Source organism: Mytilus edulis, chromosome 8 (assembly GCF_963676685.1).
Source record: "Mytilus edulis chromosome 8, xbMytEdul2.2, whole genome shotgun sequence".
NCBI classification, from domain to species: Eukaryota; Metazoa; Mollusca; class Bivalvia; order Mytilida; family Mytilidae; genus Mytilus; species Mytilus edulis.
In genome coordinates, this window is record NC_092351.1 from 16,671,859 (window position 1) to 16,694,646 (window position 22,788).

A 22,788-nucleotide genomic window follows, 5' to 3' on the forward strand; every position below is an offset into this window, starting at 1 on the left:
CATTAGCAACAACATTGCTGTAGCAAAATAACAAGGTATATATGTTACAGTGAATTTGTATAAGTAATTGAAGGCTGATTAAGGATTATATATAATCACTAAGATTTTCAGGGATTATGTATAACCCCTAGAAAAAACGTCAGGGATTATACATAATAACTGAAATGTGGAAATAGTTTTATTTATAAAGAAAACGAATAAAATCATATTAAAACATCCTTATAAACATAAATTGTAAAATGTTAAGCACAATATATATCAATATGATAACCCCATTTTTTTTAAATGTTAGGCAACAATATATTAAAATATTAAACACAATATATTAAAATAATATGCCTCACATCTGTTTTTACCACAATATTGACATTCCTTCACAGATCGAATCAGATTTTACGACATGCCTAAGAGAACTAAAGTGTTTAGTAAAATCATCTGAAGGTACCCCTAAAAAAGGGAATTAGCAATCTCGATCTGTTTTGAGCAAGATACCATGTTTTGTGGCCAGGCGATATCCCTTTTCAGACTTTTTGTGAACAATTGCCATTTTGTTTTTCAGGTTTCCCTTTTTCTTTTTCACCCTGCTATGAGAGTATTACACCAAATGCCAGTTTCCTCTAAAAATAATTATATTTGTCAATCCTTAGTTATGCCTGTTTTTTGTATACATTTAGATAAGTAAGTTCTCTCATTTTGACTTTCTTGTTCATTTGATAAAAAAAAAAATCACAAAAAAAAAACACAAATAACATGTCCGGTGGATTTGAATATCCATTTAACGCTGGCTTTTAATAAACAAACAATAAATGAAAAGTTATTGCTATAAAGTAATACCACCATTGATTTCCCCTATTAGTCTTTGTTATTATTGCACTTTTCAAAAAAATGTGCAGAATTTATCTTTGTTTCAAATAAAGAAATACTTGGCATGAGTAAAGTTTTATTCTGTCCAGTACTATAGAAAAATTTCACATAACATTTCATTGCTTCTAAGAAAATAACCATCATTGGAAGTTAACTAATCAAATTTCTCCCCTTATTTTATATGTGTACAAGCTTTAGTCACCATGTAACCTCAAGATTTTTAAAATATTCCATAGAAATCCCAAATAAAAACATAATGGTGTTTTGAAACACCCAAGACATATGTTTATGACACAGAAATGTTTTACTGCAATGAAATGTAGGATTAATTACCTACAACTGTCAAATTCTATGGAATATTTTTCTCGACCTACTTTCGTTTACAACCGGATGTGACGTACCATGATTTGGTGGTATTACACCTTTAAGTAACGATTCGATGTCATATTTTAATTTTAAAGTATTTTCGAGGTTTTTTCTTCAATTTAGCGTATTCTCCTATATTTGAAATGTTCTTGTGTGGTTAAATACACTTCTCTAATGAAAATATAAAATACCCCCAAAAAAGAAAACCATGATAAAGGAAGGTCAATGCATTTTTGGAAAAATCAACAATCCCAAAAACAGATTACTTAAGGGTAAATTCATACATATAGATTGGCTACACAAGACGTTCATAACTAATGTTAAAATTGACAAAATTATTTTATATGTACTAAAACTGTAGCCAATTAGTATATAAAGCAGACTTACGTTTCGAAATTCTTATTGCAACAAGGTAATAACATATATAAATAGATTTAGTAAATTACCTTCTTTAAAACTAGTTTCGATTTTCTAAAACAGAGTTCTTCTGGCATTTAAATGTTTTAAAAATAGACCAATAATTCTCACAATTAAAAGGGTTGTGTTTAAAAAATATATCTACAGTTATCTATTGTTGCTTGTTCATAACATACGCAAAGCAGAATACCTTTTTTATGTGGATTCTTCTTATCCGATTCATCTGGTTCAATTTCTTTCTCACTATAACTTTAATTTCTGAGTGTTCTAATCTGCATCTGGTTTTTTTTCACATCGAAATAGTACGTTTGTTTTTCTTATTTGCTTTATCGTGCCTACTCTATCGTCCACGGCTGTGCTAAAAGTACAATATCCTATTGTAACAACGTAAAAACTTTCCGATTTGTAACCGAATTGATGTTTACCTTTTTATTTAAGTAAGAAAAGTGCTTACTATCGGTCTTTCGTTTGATTTATCCCCTAGGTGTGTTTTACGACAAGAAAAAACCTTTAAATATGCAATATCTTTAACATATACACATAAATTATATGGGATTCCCATTTATTGCGACGTTGGTATTGGGTTTTGGACAAGTATTTTGACTGCGAGCACCACTACAGAGAAATTAATTTCTGAAAAGCATTTTGTGATGCAATCAAATTCACTGTGCTTAAACGGCTGTGGGTAACTTAAGTTACCAACAGCCCAAGATGGCGGACCCTAAACTCGTTGAAATTTAATTCATACAAAATGTACCTTTTGCGACGTTTTTCATGCAAAATGTAAATATTTATAGGATTATTGAATAAAGAAATAACTAACAATTACCATAAATTTGTTAATATAGAGTTCACTAAAGCGCAAGGCCAACTTTAAAAAATGCATAAGACGTCCGTAACTTTTTTATCGAAACTAAGCAGACTGTCCGTAACTTTATTTTCAGATGTGAGTAACTTTTGATTTACAATTTTAAGAATTATAATTTCAACAATTAGAAGACAATTAACATCATATTTGAAACCTTCACGACCGTTTATACTACTCATTCACCACCAAATGTGATTTTATTAACGCATCATACTTACACCACAGAGGTTTTATGTGGGGTTTGTGGTACTCGATCCTGGTTATGGTTTGAACTTTTATTAACTGATGTGCGTCTTATCGACGTTTTCGATTTGCACCATGGCTTTGTCATACTCTTTAAATTTTTTAGTTTAATTATCTGTTTGCGGTTTTTTTTCTCACCTCTGTTTCTTTTAAGCGGTCCTACTAAAAAGCGCCCGGGAGCGCCCGGGAAAAGAAAAAGCGCCCGGAGAAAAGAAAAAGCGCCCGAAGAAGGAAAATTAGCGCCCGGGTGAAGAAAATAATAATTTTTAATAACAATATTTGTTTTCCTTAAAAAATAACTAATCATTGCTTGTTTTGTCCTTAATATAAATTGGGATATGTAAGATGCTACATCTAAAGTGTTGATGTACTTTTACATTTTAGATTTCAAAATTGTATATAAGTAAGTAAATAAATATAAATAAGAGTATATAGAAGAATCATGAAAGACATTGTCCTCGATCAAAATGTATATTTTGGTACTAAAAATAATCGGTGCCTGAGGTCTAATATTTTCGCAACTGCACGGTGAACACTTTTTTTTATACAGATGCTAAGATAGATTTATTATATCTTTTTATAAAACTAAAACTGTTTCAATGGCTATGGTAATCAGGGTTTTAATGCTTAGACTTAAATTTAAACCAAACACCTGCTTTTTACCCCATTGTTTTAACTACGGTACATGTATAGTACTGCTTTTTTGCTGATTTATTATGTGTACCTCTTTTAATTTTGATTAAATTAATATTTATCTGTGAAATTTGAATTGTCTTATACATTTTTTATTTTGATATCGTTTTTGAAAACATGTCTGTTGATGTCTTACATGTTATAAATCTTCCGCATAAACTGTGATCCATTATTATCAGTCGGCTTTCTAAATAGTATTCATATATTATTGTTAAAATTGAAATATTCATACTTGTTTTTGTGCTTTATTACAAATGTCTATTATCTGAATTTGCAAATTACTTGTCTAAAAAAAAAATCAATGTCCATAACTTAACAAAGTTGTCTCATGCCATTGAAATATCTATATATTTTCCCCGGACGCTGTTTCTGTTCCCCGGGCGCTATATTTTCTTCTCCGGGCGCTTTTTCTTTTCCCCGGGCGCTTTTTCTTCACCCGGGCGCTCCCGGGCGCATTTTAGTAGGACCAACAGACTATCTGCAATGCTAGGAAACCACCCTCCGAACTGGGCGATTTGGATATCCCGACGTTATAAAAAATCAGACCCGAGTTTAACGGATGTATCGTTATTTTTTTCATATTATTCCCAATTTTGTCTTCCATTCTAATTCAAATGAATTATATCATACTAGAGATCTACTTCATTTCTGATTATGTATTCGATGCAATCTCTATCATAAGTAAAACATAACATCCACGTATGTCGATTCTTTGAAAGGTACGGACATTCCTATTTGTATAATGAAAAAAGTTACGGACAAGTTGTTTTTAAGTTACGGACAGCCTAAGCGGTTTTTCAAATCGTGCTGTGATCGTTTATTTTGTAGAATTTAATCACCTGTTAAGTTTAGGGGTTTCCCTAAACGATTTATACAACTTTTTAATTCAGTGGTTTAATTGATGCATCCATGGTATTGTTATTCTATAGAAGGGAAGTCCCTAACCGACGCAAGGCGGCTCCATCTTGGGCTGTGGGTAACTTAAGTTACCCACAGCCGTTTAAGCACAGTGAAATTAGTACAGTTATTAGTTTTACTAAACCAAGGAAATTAAAGTACCAGAACGCTTCCAAAACAAACAGTGTAATTCATTAGCGAAAGTTTTAGTATCTCATTTTCGCTTTGTATCCATCAACCATTTACTGAATAAAAGTAATCATAAGTTTATCAGACCAAGACATGTTCTATATAGAAACATAAATCAACATCAGTTGACGAACAACTAATACCAAGAAAATCATATTCGTGTCTATAAAAAATGCAGACCAAATAGAAATAAGATCAAAATAGAAATAGAAACTTTTGTTTATTTATTTATTGAGACATTACAGGAATTATGGATAAGTAAAATATGTTTGGAACTAAAGACAATATAAATGATAAAATTATTAAACGTGTTGTTTTGAAAATTTGTACTTGTTTAGCTTTACAGCTATTTAGATCTGAGCGTCACTGATGAGTCTTATGTAGACGAAACGCGCGTCTGGTATATCTAAAAATTGTAAGCATGGTACCTTTGATAAATACCAATGTTCAAATATCTTAACTCGAAAAGAAAGAGACAAATCAACGTGTCAAACAGAAAAAAAATCGTATGAACCATAAAAGTAGCTCGCTTTACAAACACGAAAATACATGATAAGCAAAACCATCTTAACTGCGTAGCAACACTAATAACAACATTATACTATAAAACCATGCCATTTACAACCTGCATTCCAAGACATGATTACTCAAAGTACTCGTTATTTTCAAGGACAATCATAGTCTGGATGAAACAACTTGATAATTTGATATGGCAGTGAATGTTTTCACCCTTTAATACTCGGATCACTACTTAGATGCCACCTGCTTTTTTATTCTGCACCAACAGTACAAATGGGTAATCAAATTTCATTCACTTTTTATTTCATTTCATTTTGTGGGTCTTATTATTGAACAGTACGTTGATGTTTGTTTTTTTAGATTTACGCATATTCAATAAAGAATAACGTAAATACTTTGTCAAAGAAAGAATTATACCGCTGTTTTTATTAGAATTTGATTAGAGAGTCATATACAGTACGTGTCAGGAAACAAATTTGTAATCAGATTTGTAAAAGGACCCTTTCAATATATTTTTATGGTATAAATTGAACTTCTGTGTGATAAGATTGTGCGGAATTGTAAAATACTGTGTTTAAATAATAAAGGTCTATGCTCAGCAATGTGTTGTGATATGGAATATATTTATAGTTTTGTTTTAAAATTGAAAACATTTTTTTTTAAATATTATGCGTCCGAATTAGTGCTTTTCTGGATTAAATTTCGATCGCGAAAAATCTAACTTCACAATTTTACATTTTAACTAAAATTAAAATTCTACTTGCGCCAAATAAAATCAAAAGCATAATTAAGGAAAAGAAATCCATTTTTCAAACCCCCTCTAAACCGGGAATAAACAATAAGAGACACGTCACATAAAATTTCTAAACGTTGTCTATAACTACGTCAGTTAAAGACAACCTCATTATCCCTGATGAATGAAGTGACACCGGTATGGTTAATAGCGTCAATTTTGTGAAATTTAAAAAGAATATTAGCAATCGGCATTTTTACAAATGTTATTTTTATTTGTAATAACCATTTGCACACGTTTATTAACATCAATTTATATTTTTTTCATATACGTCTAAACATTAAATCATTTTTTATGATTTACGATTTTAATTTGATGTGCCGGCGGAGTAAAACATTACAAGGGGCGAATCCATAAATTTGCCAAAGGGGTAACCTATGAACTCTTTAAAATCTTAATTTCATTTTATTGAAAATAATGTCGTGAAAATAGTAGCAATTAAAGCAAACGGTTAAACATGACTTACAATTACACTGATGTATGTGTGTAAAAGCGTCCGTCATCCCGGTTAAATGTTAGTTTAGTCTGTAAAAGCATGTGCAATATCAGTGAAGGTTATGACTCCCAAAATTTCAAACCCAAAAAGATCAAAGTATATACAAAGGGCTTATTGAATGGAGTACATTATGTGTTACATATTTGTTTTTCGTTCATTATTTTATATAAATAAGGCCGCTAGTTTTCTCGTTTGAATTGTTATACATTATCATTTCGGGGGCTGACTATGCGGTATGAGTTTTGGTCATTGTTGAAGGCCGTACGGTGACATATAGTTGTTAATTTCTGTGTCATTTTTGGTCTCTTGTGGAGAGTTGTCCCATTGGGAATAATACCACATCTTCTTTTTTTACACACTCCCGTTGAATCGAACCAGTCAATTTCTCTGAAAAAAGTAAAATCACAAAAATACTGAACTTAGAGGAAGATCAATTGGGAAAGTCCATAATCGCATGGCAAAATCAAATAAAAAAACGCATCAAAAACGAATGGACAAAAACTGTCATATTCCTGACTTGGTACAGGCATTTTCAAATGTAGAAAAAAAACAGTCTGTTATTTCCTATGTATTTCTTTAGGGAGAGTTATTGTTTGTTTCCTGGTTGAAAATGAGTCCTTATCGAATTAAGTATGTTTTTGTTAATTGGCTGTTTGTCATGTTGATAGCTCCACAAGACCCATTATGTGTATACATTTACATTATATTATGTTGGAGATTGTTCAATGTTAAACGTTTAAAAATTATCATTTTTGATGACAGACAAAATAACTGATCTGAAAGAAGCACCATCATGTTTGCCGTTATACACAATGAACTGTGTTACAATGTCCTGTACAAAGTCAGGAAAATGGCCATTGCTATATTATAGATCGTTTCTATGTGTGTAACATTCTAATGTTGTGTTTCTGTTGCGTCGTAGTTCTCCTCTTATATTTGATGCGTTTCCCTCAGTTTAAGTTTGTAACCCGGATTTGTTTTTTTCTAAAACGATTTTTGAATTTCGAACAGCGGTATACCACTGTTGTCTTTATTTAGAACCCTAGATACAACCGAGAAGGAAAGGCCTAACTAGATTAACGAAATGTATATTGTGAAAGCAAAATTTGTTGAATAGTCTGGGGCGTTTTCTTTTAAATTTGAACAAAATATAGAATTTTCTTCAGAAAAAAGGATATGTCCGTAAGTTTCACGACAAAGACTAGACATTAAGTTATAAAAAAGCATATGAGTCTTTTTTTTAATTTGAAGTTTCACATGACTTTTATTTAAATATATATGTACGATTTATAGAACAGATTATGTTCATTGCAACTACATGAAACCATTACACAATATTTTTTCTTCTTCAACTTTTATTATAGATGTGGAGCAAACCATTTAAATATTTGAATTACAACTAGAAAGATAACAGGTCTCTTATGTAAACCTTGATTGTAAAATCATTTTTTTTTCGAGGTTTTTTCCAAGTCCAACCATATCCTCAGGTTTTCTAATTAAGGACTTCCCTATGTCTAGTCCTCCCTCCCAAAGAGCCTGAACAACTTAGTCGCGACAATTGTTCAGCTATGACACCATTTTAATAGAGAATGCATGAGTATAGTGGAAATTGTATCCTCCGCCATCCTTTATTGTCTGCCACCATCTCCGTATTTTTTCTACATCTATGACACCATTCTTAAAGAGAATGCATGCGTATAGTGGCGGCCTGTAAAACGATCTCTATCATCTTCATAATTAACTGGAAAATGTTCTTTGGTTTTCCCATTACTCTCAAATAACCACCATGAATATTAATACATATGAAATCATCTCAAATCAAGGTTTCTTAACGAGAATGCACCTTTATGACCATACAAGAACACCTAATGTATGGGAGTGAAATAACTCACGAGGAATTTTGTTTCTAATTATTTTCTTCATAATACTTGATATCGGATATATTCTAGATCTGTTTAAAGATAAAACCATGCTATATTACTTTCATATAATTCTTGAAACATTGATAAAACATCTAAACCAGATTATTTATAGAACATTTCATCGTGTATTTAATCATTTTGTAAAAGGAGATAAAGGACGTCTTTGATTTTATGAAATGTTTTTCACAGAAGAATAACTCTAATTTGCACATTATCATTCATTCATTTTTAAAACCACACTAGGAATAGTTCACTTTTATTCCATTTGTTTTTGATATCAGAACACCGAAAACGGATGCATATCAAATGAAAAACGACATTGCACAACAAATTGCATTTAACAATCCCATATATTGCGCTATGACATAAGCAGGTATATTACAGACGACAACTACGTTTAGAAATTTTTCTAAAAAAACAACACGTAAATCTCTAGATACAATAGTTCAAAAGCATCTTTATGATATAAACATTTCAACCATTGATAATTTTCTAACTGGACAATCAAAGTTTCATAGCCACCATGGACACCATGAAAAGAAGCTGAGTCCGTCATCACATCTATAATTCTGTTTTTTGCTTGTGAGGACTGTGAAGACTAAGGGACACCATGAAATGAAGCTGAGTCCGTCATCACATCTATAATACTCTTTTTGCTTGTGAGGGCTATGAAGGCTAAGGGACACCATGAAATGAAGCTGAGTCCGTCATCACCGCGTCAGGATACACTCTAAAATGAATTAATGACGGGAGAGGTATGTCATGCAGTCAGACGACGACTGAGAGCCTGTATCCATGGTGTAAGACTATGAATAGCTTTTTCAACGTCCTACGACTTTTGTCCTGATAATGCTTCCAAAAGTCATCGATCAGTATTTATCATCGTCGTGATCGGGCTGAACAGCTGATCAACTTGGCCCTAACCGTGTGAAAGGCAGTAAAATAAACCTGAATAGCCAACAAACTAAAAACTTCAAAATTCTCATAAAACTTCCTCGGGCACCGCACCGATTGTGTGAGTTCTGACCAGTCATACTCGTTGAAAATTAGTATGTTATTGTTAGGACTATATATGACAACCGACTCGTGTTATTAGGAAACACTAACAATTGCTCAGATGTACATATTAAACAGAGCTCTATAAACGAATTCGTTGGAAAAAGAAATATTGGTGTCTTTAATCCTCACCATGATGACGTTAGGCTTTCTACCTTGGAATAAAGAAGAAAGGTGATACCAGAATAGTTGTGCACTTTACACTTTACGTTATAAAATACTTTTGTGATGATCTGGTCAGCTGATACGGATGTAGTATACATTCCTGCGTCCTACTTCCAGATGTTAGGGATTGGACATTTTAGATAGGTTTCCATTCAGGAACTTGCTAACCCTTTAGGGCTGGACAAATCCAATGCTTTACCTGTCTTCTTTGCATTTACCAGATCTTACACTGTGTCATTGTGTGCGGTAGAAGTAGAAAAACAGCATGGGATTGCATTTAATGATGGTACTAGAGCATTCGTCAATATGAAAGTCTAGACAAGTTTGCTAGAGAATTATCTTCTAACATATTTCTTTATTTGGTGGATAGGTTTTATTAACAATCGAACCACAAATAATTTTCATATTATTTGTAAGGTTTATTTTTGTGCTGATTGGATGCTTTCGAATGTATCCCTGTAATGTATATGCTTGCCTTTATATTTTACAGATGTTGTTTTTTGTTTGTGAGAGTGCTGTCTACTAATACTTTTTGAACTTTGATGGATGGTTGTTACATTACCAATTTTAACAATGTTTTTATAAGGACTATGAATGTCGAAACCATTATGTCATGAATCGAACGATGCAATATTTTGATGTATGATCGAACTCATGAGGCATCAAATCATCTTTTTAGTTTTAAAAAGCAAGTACATTTAAGGTATTTCGCCAACAAAATCAGTCGTTTTTTAACACACCAAACATTATATCAAGGTAGTAAAGTGCGGAGGATGTCTCAACTTGGAACCACAGACTTGGCTTGCCCTTCCAGAAAACATGAGAACACTCCCAGCGTTTGTCTGGCTCCGTCTTGCTCAGTCTTCACTTTTTATATTGTTTTTATGTACTATTATTTGAGTGTAAGTCACGGATTTGGTCAGTTTACTTTCGACTTATGAGTCTAAATGTTCCCTAGTAACTGTCGCCTTTCATTTGGTTGGATAAAAGACAAAATGGTCAATTGCAACCGTTGTAAACGAATTTATCAGATGTACCTTATTCATGTCAAGAGTTAATTTACTTTGGTCTCGAATTTGATGTTGTGGTCGTTGCAGGTGTGGAACAGTCTGTCCTCCCATGTACTGCCCTGTTGATTCTAAATGACATGTCTTAAAATTTGTTAACTTGACAATATAACTATAGTAGTATCAGTTCTTCAACTCTATTTGATGGAACATACATTGCTTATTTTGAATAAACATAATGTATTTCGTCCTTAAAATATGTTATAGTGATCTATTTGACTGGAAATGACAAGATTCTGAATAAAATGTTTTGATGATAAAACCGGAAGTTGATAAAATTTACCTTGCCTCCATATCTATTTTTGTTCATCATGTTTATAATGCTTCACATTAGCTTTTTTTCAAAATGTCCTGCTTTTAAACAAAGTGCACACGTATTCACCTATCTGCTGGACTATAACACCAATGTTATATTATTATGTATTAAAGTGGTATTCGTCCATAAGGAATTAAACAATGCAATAATTAATCACAATTCAAAAATAGTCAAATGCATATGTGGGACACTTCTGAAAGCCTCCATCTCTCAACTAACACGCATGTTGATTTAAATAACACATGGTGTATGCAAATACATGAAGAAGTGCCAAAATATCGAATAAAACATGTGTTCATGTTCATGTGCATGTCTTTAGGGCATTGCATATTTTTCTTGGATTTTTCCAACCTGGAAAAGACATATAGATTAATTATTGATTCACACTTGGTTTATCTGAAAGCAAAGACCGTGATGGTAACCTCCGAAATACTGACTACGCGGAGAAAACACTTAAACGGATGTGTTTTGAATTTAGTATTTATTGAGTTAGAAAGTGCTTGCAATTACAATCGAATTGGAGGAAATGGAAACAGGGCATGCACAAAACCATAAAATGTAAACCTCCATGCATCAAACTAAAAAATCAAATGTAAACAGGGCATGCACCAAACCAAAGCACTAAATGTAAATGCCTTGCAACATTACGAACAAAATGTTTTAATTTTAGTCAATCATTGTCAAAATAAAAAGTATCTCATGGAGTTGGAGGTTTTGCCTGACACACGATTCTAGTCTATCTTAACCTAAATTCTAAAATATATATGATTTATGCTTTCTATGAACCAGAAGTGCACGATTAAAATAGAATATAAATCATTGACAGAATTCATACCTCCATTATTAATTTATTCTAGACATCTGATTTATCGTTATTATAAAGTAAAGTAATTATTAATATATTCCATTTAAAAGTTGTTTTCATTCCTTTCTATGACTGTATGTGATTGTATTTTGTATGTATTTACCACTAGTTTCACATGTGAATGTGATGGAATGTTTATTAATAAAGCATATTTGTATGGTTGTTAGTACTTACGGTATTAAGTTCGCTTTCTAAGTTACGAGTGTACTTTTCTAGTTTAGCAATGGCATTTAACAACGAAGTACTATCAGTTCCAGTCCAACTCTTTATAAAAGACAACAGGGACTGTTCACGCAAATTACAGATGGTGCCAAGACTAACTTTAAACAATTCTACCGCAAATGGAGAGCACACAATACCCTGAAAATATGTTACTTTCTGACGAAGTCGAATGGTTTCCGTTTTATCTTTATCTACAGCGGCCTGTGTTGTTCCAATGACATTTCCTTCGATGATAGTTTCAATGATGAACGTGATACCAGCAACGCCAGTCGTCACCGCGGCAGCTCCAACCAAAGACGCACCCCCTGTGAAAGGGGCAAATAATGCACCAACAAATAATGATGCGCCAGTTGTTATATTTCTCAGTATTCTAGAATTTTTTATTTTTTCATTTGCTCTATACAGTTCTTGTTTTAAATAGTTCATTCTAAGAAGAGTTTCGTATCGTATTTTCTTCCAACGTTTCACATCTTTATTTAGTTCTTCATCTGCAAAGAGGTTATCACATTTGAGTTTATATTTTGCGTCATATTTCATTACATTGTTATATACTATAATTATTTCAAAAACAGTTGTCCTGCTTAAAAACAGTATATGTCAATTACAAAAATTTGCTATTAAGATACGATTCACAACACAAAATGTTTCACTTCTAAATGTATGTATGTATGTATGTATGTATGTATGTATGTATGTATGTATGTATGTATGTATGTATGTATGTATGTATGTATGTATGTATGTATGTATGTATGTATGTATGTATGTATGTATGTATGTATGTATGTATGTATGTATGTATGTATGTATGTATGTATGTATGTATGTATGTATGTATGTATGTATGTATGTATGTATGTATGTATGTATGTATGTATGTATGTATGTATGTATGTATGTATGTATGTATGTATGTATGTATGTATGCATGCATATCCGTCTTCAACGTAACCTCGCCGCCCAGGAAAAACCACCAAAAAAACTTTACTAAAGAAAATTGATATGGAAATCTGTGTTCGGACCAAGTGCAAGGCACGCCTCGGGACATTGATGCCAAACTCCCTCACAAGAAAAAACAGCAAAATAATATACAACATCAAATATTATGAAACATTGAAGTTGAGTGTTGAACGTCTGCGGCTAGAATGATTTTCAAACACAAGAAAATTAAAAACCCGCTTTCACCTCATTAACATAAGAATACTTATTGACACAATCCAAATGATTGGTCCACGTAGCCACGTGTACAACTACACATAACAAAACCCGCCAAAAAAGTATACCGTTCTTATAAAACGTTCCTTTTAGACAACATTTTCCCGCTATACTCCGAATCGCGGGAAAATACATGTCTTAACTACACTACAATAAAAACAAACACAAAGCAATGCATTTAGCCGTGCAGACTAGAAACACAAAGAAAGGGCGGACAAGTATAAATGACATACAATAAAATGAAAATGCTAAAGACCTAGCTTCTTAGTAACTTCTAAACGATGTGCAAGTGAGTCTGCCACGTATCCATCTTTGGCAGTATCAGATTTCCATCGACCGTGCCGTTTCCAGCAGCGTTCTTTAACATCAGCGTTAGCTGCGACAGTGGCTGCACCCGCCCTTAAAGAATGTAAACCTATGTTTATATCACCACAAACTTCTTTGGGTCTAGCTACTATACACTCTCTAGCTCTGGTATAACTCAGTTTTTTGTTCTTATAAATTAGCGAACACCGTTTGCCTGATCTAACAATAGGTTTAAATAAATACTACTCAGAACTGGACTTAATTTTACAAATACTGAAATACTTGGACAATCAATTATAAGGACAAGCAGCAGACTCACCATTTGAAATAACTAATTTTTCCCCTAATCTATACTGATCAGTTTTGCTTATGTCAATATCAATCTCTAAATAATTAGTTTTGAAATGAACGTCTTTACGAAGAGAACTAAGCTCATTGTATCTAAGAAATCCAGAGAAACTAAGAACAATCATACATAAATCCCTTAAAATTGCTATATCATCACTGTCTTTATATTAAAGTTCAATAATAGATTCAGAATAAATATGTTCCTTTTTAATTTTCGATTTATGTGGTTGACGTTTAGATGACTCCAGTAAATTGGTCACAAAAGCATTTTCTGTGGGATCTGAAAAACCTTGTACTGTATGTGCCCATTTTATACCGTAAAACGCTGACTGAACTACACTTCAAGATGAACCTGTGTCTATCAGTTTGGTTAAATATAAAGCTACATGTATAGGCTTTGCTGGCAAAGATAGTACCCCTTGTTTCAATATAAATCTTTCCCACCGTTTATAAGCATAAAAATATTTATTGTTAGTATTGTCACTCCTGGACTGCAGTAAATACGATGACATCTTAATTCCCAATTCGTCAAAATCATCCGAAAGAATCACTCCATCTTGTATTTGCTCCAACACCCTGCTTTTCAGACCGATACCTGTAGAAAAGAATGAAATAAATTAAAACCTTATTTTCATAGCCAACATCCTGAAATCTGTGGATTTTCCGAACATACCATTTCTACCTCGGCCTTTTTTGATAACTGTTGATGATAATATTTTACTATCTTTAATGAACGATTCGAATTCTACAACATTCTCATAGACTTTGTGTAAAAATGGCCAATATGGTGCTGAAACCCATAAAGGAACAAATAAAGCGCTATCTGCTTTATCTTGTATAATTTTGTGTATACATCGGGATATGTCTGAAGGTGATGGCATAATCTAGTTTTTTTCTTTACCCCACTGTCTATTGAAAGCATCAATACCCAGTGTACCTGGACACTAGTGTTTAGTATTGAATATGCTACATTTTGCATTGTAATCAGTGGCAAACCTATCTACGGTATGTGGACCCCAATTCTGATTAAGATATTCAAATGTAATATCGTCTATCTCCCAATCATCGCAATCAATAGTTTTGCTAATTTTATCTGCTTTAACGTTCTCTTGTCTAGGTACCCACTCTGGTACGATCTTAATGCTATTTGATTCACATACGTTTGCTATTTTAATTGTAATATTTTGAAAATCAGATTTCTTACTGCCCTTTTTTATTATGTTTACTACGTTCTAATTATCTGTGTGCCACTTAACTGTTTGACCTTTTAATGACATAGATATAGACTGCAGTACTCTATAAACTGCCTCAAGCTTTCTCCAAGTAGAACTTTTCAATTTTTCTCCATCGTTCCAACTACCCATAATCTCTTCGTCTATGTCTTTTACCAAATAGCCACCGTAACCTACGCCCGAGGCATCTGTGTATACTACACTCGAGTATTGCTCAACAATATACAATTCTCTGCCATTCATTTTCTCTATATTTTCCTTCCAGAAAATTATCTCATCGAGAGATCTACTGTTCAACAGAGCATTAGCATTCCAGCTTGCTTTATACAAAATGCATTCGTACATACCTCTTGTACGTAGTCTAACTACAGGACCAACTGCCCCTTGCATAGATATGATCTGACCAATTATAGAAGCAAGAAACCTTGCCGAAACGTGTATTTCTCCCTTACCTATTTTGTGTATAATTCTATTTAAAGTATCTAACAATTTGGAATGTCGACTTTCCGTGACCGAAACCATGCCTTTGTCAAATTGCCATACCAAACACAGCCATACCACATTTTGTCTAGGTGTCCGATTGCATTTATCTTTCAGAACTTTCTGAACAACTATCACCATTTCCTTTCTCAATTTTATAGTTTCCTGGGCCTGACTTATCTAGCTCGTCAGCCCCGCCTAAACCATCGTCTAAATACATGATAATTTTCAAACCTGAATTTCGTAAATATTTAACAATACACCTTACAACTTTGGTTAATATATAACCAGCAGTAGATATACCAAATGGTAAAACATTAAAGACGTAATATTTTGTTTTTATTGTTAGCTACCGTCAACGGATTGACCACTTTAGGTTTACATGAAAATTCTTTGATGCATCCTAATTCTATCAACTTTAAAATCTCATTTTCTACGAAATCTGAATTCTCTAAAGACGATTTGTTGTTATTCAAAAATACCTCACTTGGCTCTGTGTGAAAAGGTATTTTATATCCATGTTCTATGATATCAATAACTGTCTCGTTAGCGCAAATAATATTACGCCAATAATCAATTGAACTTCTTAATTTACCTACAGGTGAATTACATAAAACCATAGCATTTTCTCTACCAAAATTAACAGATAAATCATTACTAAATAGTCTAGTACTTATCTTATCAGACTTCTTTCTGAGTTTGCCAACCCTGTTTATAATGGTCTGACATCCAATGTCCTGACAAACCACACTCATAACATTTTCCGGGTCGATGCACCACAGGAATGATTAACTGAGCTGAATCGAGTAGACTATAGGGCAATGTAAGGAGTTATACGTGTCTTAAACTTTTTGTCGCTCTTCATTTTCCTCGACGCTTTGTTTTCTGGTCGTATTATGCGTTTTTCGTCTTCTGAATCATCTGCTAGGTTGTGCGTTTCATACTCAGTAACTGTTCTCCATCCGTTATCGGACTGATCCGCGAGCTTAATCAATTTTTGTCGATGATTAAGATTCACTGGGGTAAAGCTGATGACCGTAACTGCATTCACGGTCATCCCAAGATGTCGGATGAAAAATTAGGTCAGTTTCTGTATTGTCTGTTAAAGTGTTTCTATATCATTTTCTTTACAAATCATACATTGAAACGATGTAAATTTATAAAAGAATCACTCGGAAATCACTAATTACTTCTGAGAAATGTGCAGGAAACGGGAAATTCGATTTGAAAAAATCGCCAAGATGACCGTAAATCACAATCGAGATGACGGTAACAGAATCAGCGATTCATAACAAGGCTGACCGTAACTGCTTTTAAGATGACCGTAATTTGTAAATGATGATCGTAACTTTTAAAGGATGACCCTCAATTGTAAGAAATATCCGTATTTATATAACTATCTTTTTGTATCAAATGATTAATCGTGTTGGTATACACATATTAATATTAAAGTTTTATCCTATAGGTAGAAGAAAATAAGACGTGCTTCAAATGCAAAGATTACCATATGTATCTTTTTTACAATAGAGGGTTCAACTTTTAAAATGAATTTGCCAAAAGACATGCGGTGCACAGCCTTCAACTGCTCGACAAAAGATTGTTTTTTGTTTCTGGGATTCCTTTTAATGACATATAATAAATACACATTTTAAAAAATGCCAAAAAATTGCATGTACACCCATTGATATTATATCGTCTTTCATTTTGTCGTGCAAATAAAATAACAGAAATATTTTGAAAATATCATTCGAATAAACTAGTGAAGGTGAGCTCCAGCAAAGTAGATCCTTAAAATAGTATTGTACGAAAAGCGTATCACAAGGCGGAACGTTGTCAATTTGTATATATACAGAAATGTTATTCATACAGTCAGGATTCTACTTCTTCAAAATTATCTCCCCATTACGTCAGTTCATGCTCACAGTCGTAGAAATGGAATCCATTGTAGGGATGACGCTCTGCCAATTTTGCTCTTGAAAACTGATAAATTTATCCACATAGCACCATTACGATCGATCGTTATATGTCAGTTATATTTTAAAATACAAATGTATCTACTAGCTAATGAGCATTAGTTAATGATCTTGTCTGCATTGATTCAACTTAAAAATATTGTCTGTTTGGATGTCAGATGGAATTTTTGAAAATTCTTAAGCATTTAAAAAAATTCTAATTATATATTTCGTGGAAGGGCAGACTAAACATTTTCAGTGGTTGAAGATTATAAACCCTAGTTATCACACACACATTTTCATCATCCAAATTAAAAGACTGTCGTCAAGTACTTTGAGAAAAAATAGCTATTCGAACACACCTACTCTGTTTTTGTGATTCATTAGATAGGTATCTCAATTGACCCATATATTTCATCTTTTCGTACTGTCATTTTTTTACGTTATAAATTCAACCTGTAGCTTTGATATATAATAATGATAGAATCTGAAGCGTGATGCTATATAAAATACTCTTGCTTTGTACGTTTTAAAGACAAAATATACACCCCAAACATGCCCTAACATAAAAAGGTGCACTCGATTTTTCTCTTTTCGATACAATCGTTACCTGTTTTGGGGAATTTTTTCTTGATTCACATAATGGAAGGGCAGACACGAAAATTTCTGAACTAAAAGATTGATATGTTCTCCGTCCGTTATAAAAAAAATCGGAGGTTATGCATTTTCTACATCCAACTTATAGATACTATATATAAAAAAGAAGATGTGGTATTATTGCCAATGAGACAGCTATCCAGAAAAGACCAAAATGACACAAACATTAACAACTATAGGTAACCGTAAGGCCTTCAACAATGAGCAAAGCCCATACCGCATAGTCAGCTATAAAAGGCCCCGATAAGAACCATGTTGTCGACTTGATATCTTATTGTTTTGCATTACTATGTAATAGATACATTGAAAACTTATGCAAATGGTGTTTTTAAAATAAGAAAATTGTCGTTTTATTTGTTTCTATTAACTTTTTAAAATTTTGTTACTATATCAAACATTACAGTTAACTTTTATCGCTTTCTCGATAAACACAGAGTTTCGATTCTTTTGTTCTATTTCAAAAGTGTTTCCGCCTGCATATATCAAGACAAATTAAGATTTTAATCTGCTTCCTCTGGACCCATACACATGGGCTCGATTACCAAATATTCGTATGTATTATTAATGTTTTTAATGCTCCATTTATTAGCATTAGGTTTTTCTGGTCTGTGCGTACGTTCGTCCGTTCGTCTGTTTGTTTGTCCGTTTGTCCAGCTTCAAGTTAAATAAAATTGAAACTTAGTACACATTTTCCCTATGGAATGATCTTTTTAATTCTAATGACAAATTACAGTTTTATCCCATTTTCATAGTCCACTAAACATAGAAAATGATAGTGTAGATGAGGCATCCGTGTACTAGGGACACATTCATGTTTCTTCAAATTTTCGTCGTATCGCTGTAAATTTGTGTTACAATTTTAACGTCGATATCAATAAATATTTCATTGTTTACGAGAAATATGCAATTTACTATCATTGTTATAAATCCTAAATATGGCCAATTATATTATAGTTTAAAAAAAAGAAATTTATGAAACATATTTATATCCGCTAACCGAGCCCCTATTGAGATCGACAAACTCAACAAAAAAGCTTTGAATACAATACGGATATTTCTTAGAATTGATGGTCATCCTATAAAAGTTACGGTCGTCCTATATAAATTACAGTCAGTCTTTACAAATTACGGCCATCCTTTACAAGTTACGGTCATCTTTTTACCAATCACGGTCATCCTTGTTTTATGTTACGGTCATCTTGAAAATATTTTGATTATGATTTACGGTCATCTTAACGATTTTTTCAAATCGAATTTCCCGTTTCATGCACATTTCTCGGAAGTATTTAGTGATTTTCGAGTGATTCTTTTATAAATTTACATCGTTTCAATGTATGATTTGTAAAGAAAATGATATAGAAACACTTTAACAGACAATACAGAAACTGACCTAATTTTTCATCCGACATCTTGGGATGACCGTGAATGCAGTTACGGTCATCAGCTTTACCCCAGCCCAAACCTTCACAAATGTTCCTCATCGCGCCCTCTGTACTTTCGTTGTTGTCCTGCGATTCTTTTAGAATACTTCTGGCCTCTTTAATCTTGTTGGTGATTTTTGTGTTAATCTTGAACTGCTCTTCGTTTCCCTTTCGCTTGAAAACGTAATTTTCGGTGTTCATCTGCTGGATTTTTGACATTTGAGTTTCTGATAGCTGCCTCTGCGTTTCGTGAACGGATCTCTGAAACGTGTCTAAGCGACTAGACATTAATCTGTCGATGCTCTGCAGCATCTCGTTTTGGTTCTGGCTCATAGCGTCTTTAATTTTCCGGTCGATGAGCATGTTTATTTCTGCCGGCTCCGACATGTTTAGTGTTGAACGTCTGCGGCTAGAATGATTTTCAAACACACGAAAATTAAAAACCCGCTTTCACCTAATTAACATAAGAATACTTATTGACACAATCCAAATGATTGGTCCACGTAACCACGTGTACAACTACACATAACAAAGCCCGCCAAAAAATATACCGTTCTTATAAAACGTCCCTTTTAGACAACATTTTCCCGCTATACTCCGAAACGCGGGAAAATACATATATGTATGATACTGCATGTATTCATGACTGTTATTGTATACTTTAGTTGATCATTCCATAATATCACTGAACCATACTTATATATTTCAATCCGACCTGGTTGCATTAGGAAGCAGGACATTTGTCATTTAGACAGTAATCAGATGATACAAATAACAAAAGGATATTTTTCAATGATATACAGCTGTTTAAAATACCTCTTTGTCTTTTTCGGTTTTCTGTTTTTGAAAGAAGACATTAAAAAAGTAAGAGAATCCCTATTGAATTGCTGCAAGTTAATAAATGATATACAACACATTTCTAACCATCTGTCAAACTTGAAAAATAAAACAAAAACGACAGTTCCTATGATATACACAATCATTTACGACGAAAAAGTATTGATACGAGTTATCGAAAGCACACCAAACTCATGATAGTGCAATATCGAAAATTAAATCACATTTCTCTGAAAATTTCTTATTGCAGATATCTTTCCATCTCTGAATATAGTTTTTAATGAATTAGGATGGCCGCCCAGGTAGTCAACTGAGTTTTGGTCTCTGCAGTTTTTTGGCAATTTTATGTGATTTTTGACAGACCAAATGTATGATATTCATATGAGGATGTTCAGTATGATTATCTCTACACAGTGAAGTAACTTTTTGTTGAGAAAATTTGGATTTTCAACCTTGAAAATTCTGAAGAAAGATTTTTTGTTGTGAGAACATTTCAGTAAAACTGTTCATAATTGGAAGTCTTCTATTTACTTGTCTGGAATTTTTTGGGATTAGATTTGTGAGTACTATTTTAGTTTAACAATGCCAGGTGGGAACTCTAACGACAAAGATAAAAAAAAAAGGTGACAAAAAGAATGTACAAACTGTGCAAATATTGTTTGCAGCTAAAAAAGGTAGTGATAAAGGAAATCCAGCTAAAAGAACTCACACAGATGTTTCATTGGATAGTAGTGTAGATATGACAGTTGAATTATCAAATCTCCAAACAAAAGCTGTTGAAGAACTGTAAAAAGAGAATGAAGGCTTATGAGAGTTGATCGTTAGCCAAAGAAAAATGATCCATGAACTTCAGATAAATGTTAAAGATAATGGTATTATTTCCAAACAAGCATTACAAATGTCTAACTATAATCAGCAGTATAGCAGAAAGTTCAACATAAAAGTGATGAATTTCCCAGAAAACAATGATGCAAATCTAAGAGAGATCTTTAAAAGTAGAATTGTTAAAGACACTTTGAAGGTAAACATTCGACCTGATGAACTACAAGCTATTCATAGGATATCAGGTAAAGAAGGAGAACATAGACCAGTCATTATAATACTCCTAAAATCTGAAGTGAAATACCGCATTATGAGAGAAAAGAAAAACATGCATAAACAATGCACTTTTAGACTAGTTGATGATGTTACAAAATCCAACATGGAACTGATTACTAAACTTCGTGATAGTAATCAACTTTATAGTGATTGGTACTTTAATTGTGCTGTATATGGGAAGACTGAAGCAGGTAGCCATTTGAATTTTGATATTTCTGATGACATTGCTAAGCGATTGAAATAGCTGGTAACTAATTGAGGAATATATTTTTGTATGACAGATACATTTCAACTGGATACATTTCAACTGAAATGTAATTGTTTTAATGTATAATATCTTACTAACACACGAAATATACTAGTATTAATGGGAACTATATATCCACCAAAATTTTCATTATTTTAATGATTAATATTATCATTATTTATGTCATCTTATCATTGGTTCTTTTTGGGTTTGTTTTTTTTCCGACTTAAAAATTTCATTTTAATGTTTTTTTCAATGTGAAATTTATGATTAATAATTACCTTTCAATTTTTATCTTTTGACAAGCAGTCAATTCCTTGTTTCGACATATTTACTTAGTGAAGCGTTTTGTTTATCTCTTATACATTGTGTATGAAAGAGTGTCTGGGTTTTTTTTGGTTTTTTTTTCAGATGAATTAAAATAGAAGGTCATTTTTGTTAGTGTGAATAATATGCATTTCAGAATTGTAGTATTTAATGCCATAAAAGCTGCAACACATCAAAGATAACATCTATATGGATGTGGGTTATCTTAACAGTATAAATGTGAGAGAGAATGATTGTGTAAAATTATGATTGTGCAAATGTAGTTAATTTAAGTTTATTTCATTGTATTACATTGTTTTGCTTGTTCTTGTGTATAGACAAAAATATTGTATCTCAAGTCAATATAACATATGGATAATCACATAAAATTTTTGTCAATGAATGTTAGGGGTCTTTTCTCTAATGCTAAGAAAAGATCTGATGGTTAAAAGGAAGTAAATATAGATCGCTGGCGCCACCTAGATTTTACATCCAAGATAATAGGTAGAAGTAAATTTATTTTCTGCTGCCTTGGTAATTAGAAATTAAAATTGAAATGGTGAGATATGAGTGTTGGCCATTGGTGTAGAAATAGCGAGAAATTTAGAGAAAACTCTCTAAGACTAGCAAGATTTTCTGTGCCAAATTAAGCAAGGGGTGTTCTTCATTCATACTATTTCGAAAATTCCGGAACCGTTGAGTACCCTTAAAAAATGCCATTTTTCTATCAA

General features: G+C 32.6%; 2 protein-coding genes across 5 annotated transcripts in view; both read right to left on the reverse strand.

The window, feature by feature from the left end:
- Positions 1–10,676: 10,676 nt before the first annotated feature.
- LOC139484943 (uncharacterized) overlaps positions 10,677–22,788 on the reverse strand; it is a 37,232-nt gene continuing 25,120 nt past the window's right edge. For all 4 annotated transcript variants that reach the window (XM_071268999.1, XM_071269000.1, XM_071269002.1 and 1 more), the window contains exons 4-5: positions 11,911–12,446; positions 10,677–11,222 (exon numbers count right to left, since the gene is read on the reverse strand). In XM_071268999.1, the coding sequence (XP_071125100.1) occupies positions 11,187–11,222; positions 11,911–12,446 (572 nt within the window). In that variant the 3' untranslated portion in view covers positions 10,677–11,186. The remainder of the gene's footprint in view (positions 11,223–11,910; positions 12,447–22,788) is intronic.
- LOC139486630 (uncharacterized) lies at positions 15,704–21,149 on the reverse strand. Its single transcript, XM_071271557.1, has 2 exons — positions 19,477–21,149; positions 15,704–16,608 (listed from the first exon to the last, which is right to left on the reverse strand). The coding sequence occupies exons 1-2, from the start codon at positions 19,954–19,956 to the stop codon at positions 16,351–16,353; spliced, it is 738 nt and encodes a 245-aa protein (XP_071127658.1). The 5' UTR covers positions 19,957–21,149; the 3' UTR covers positions 15,704–16,350.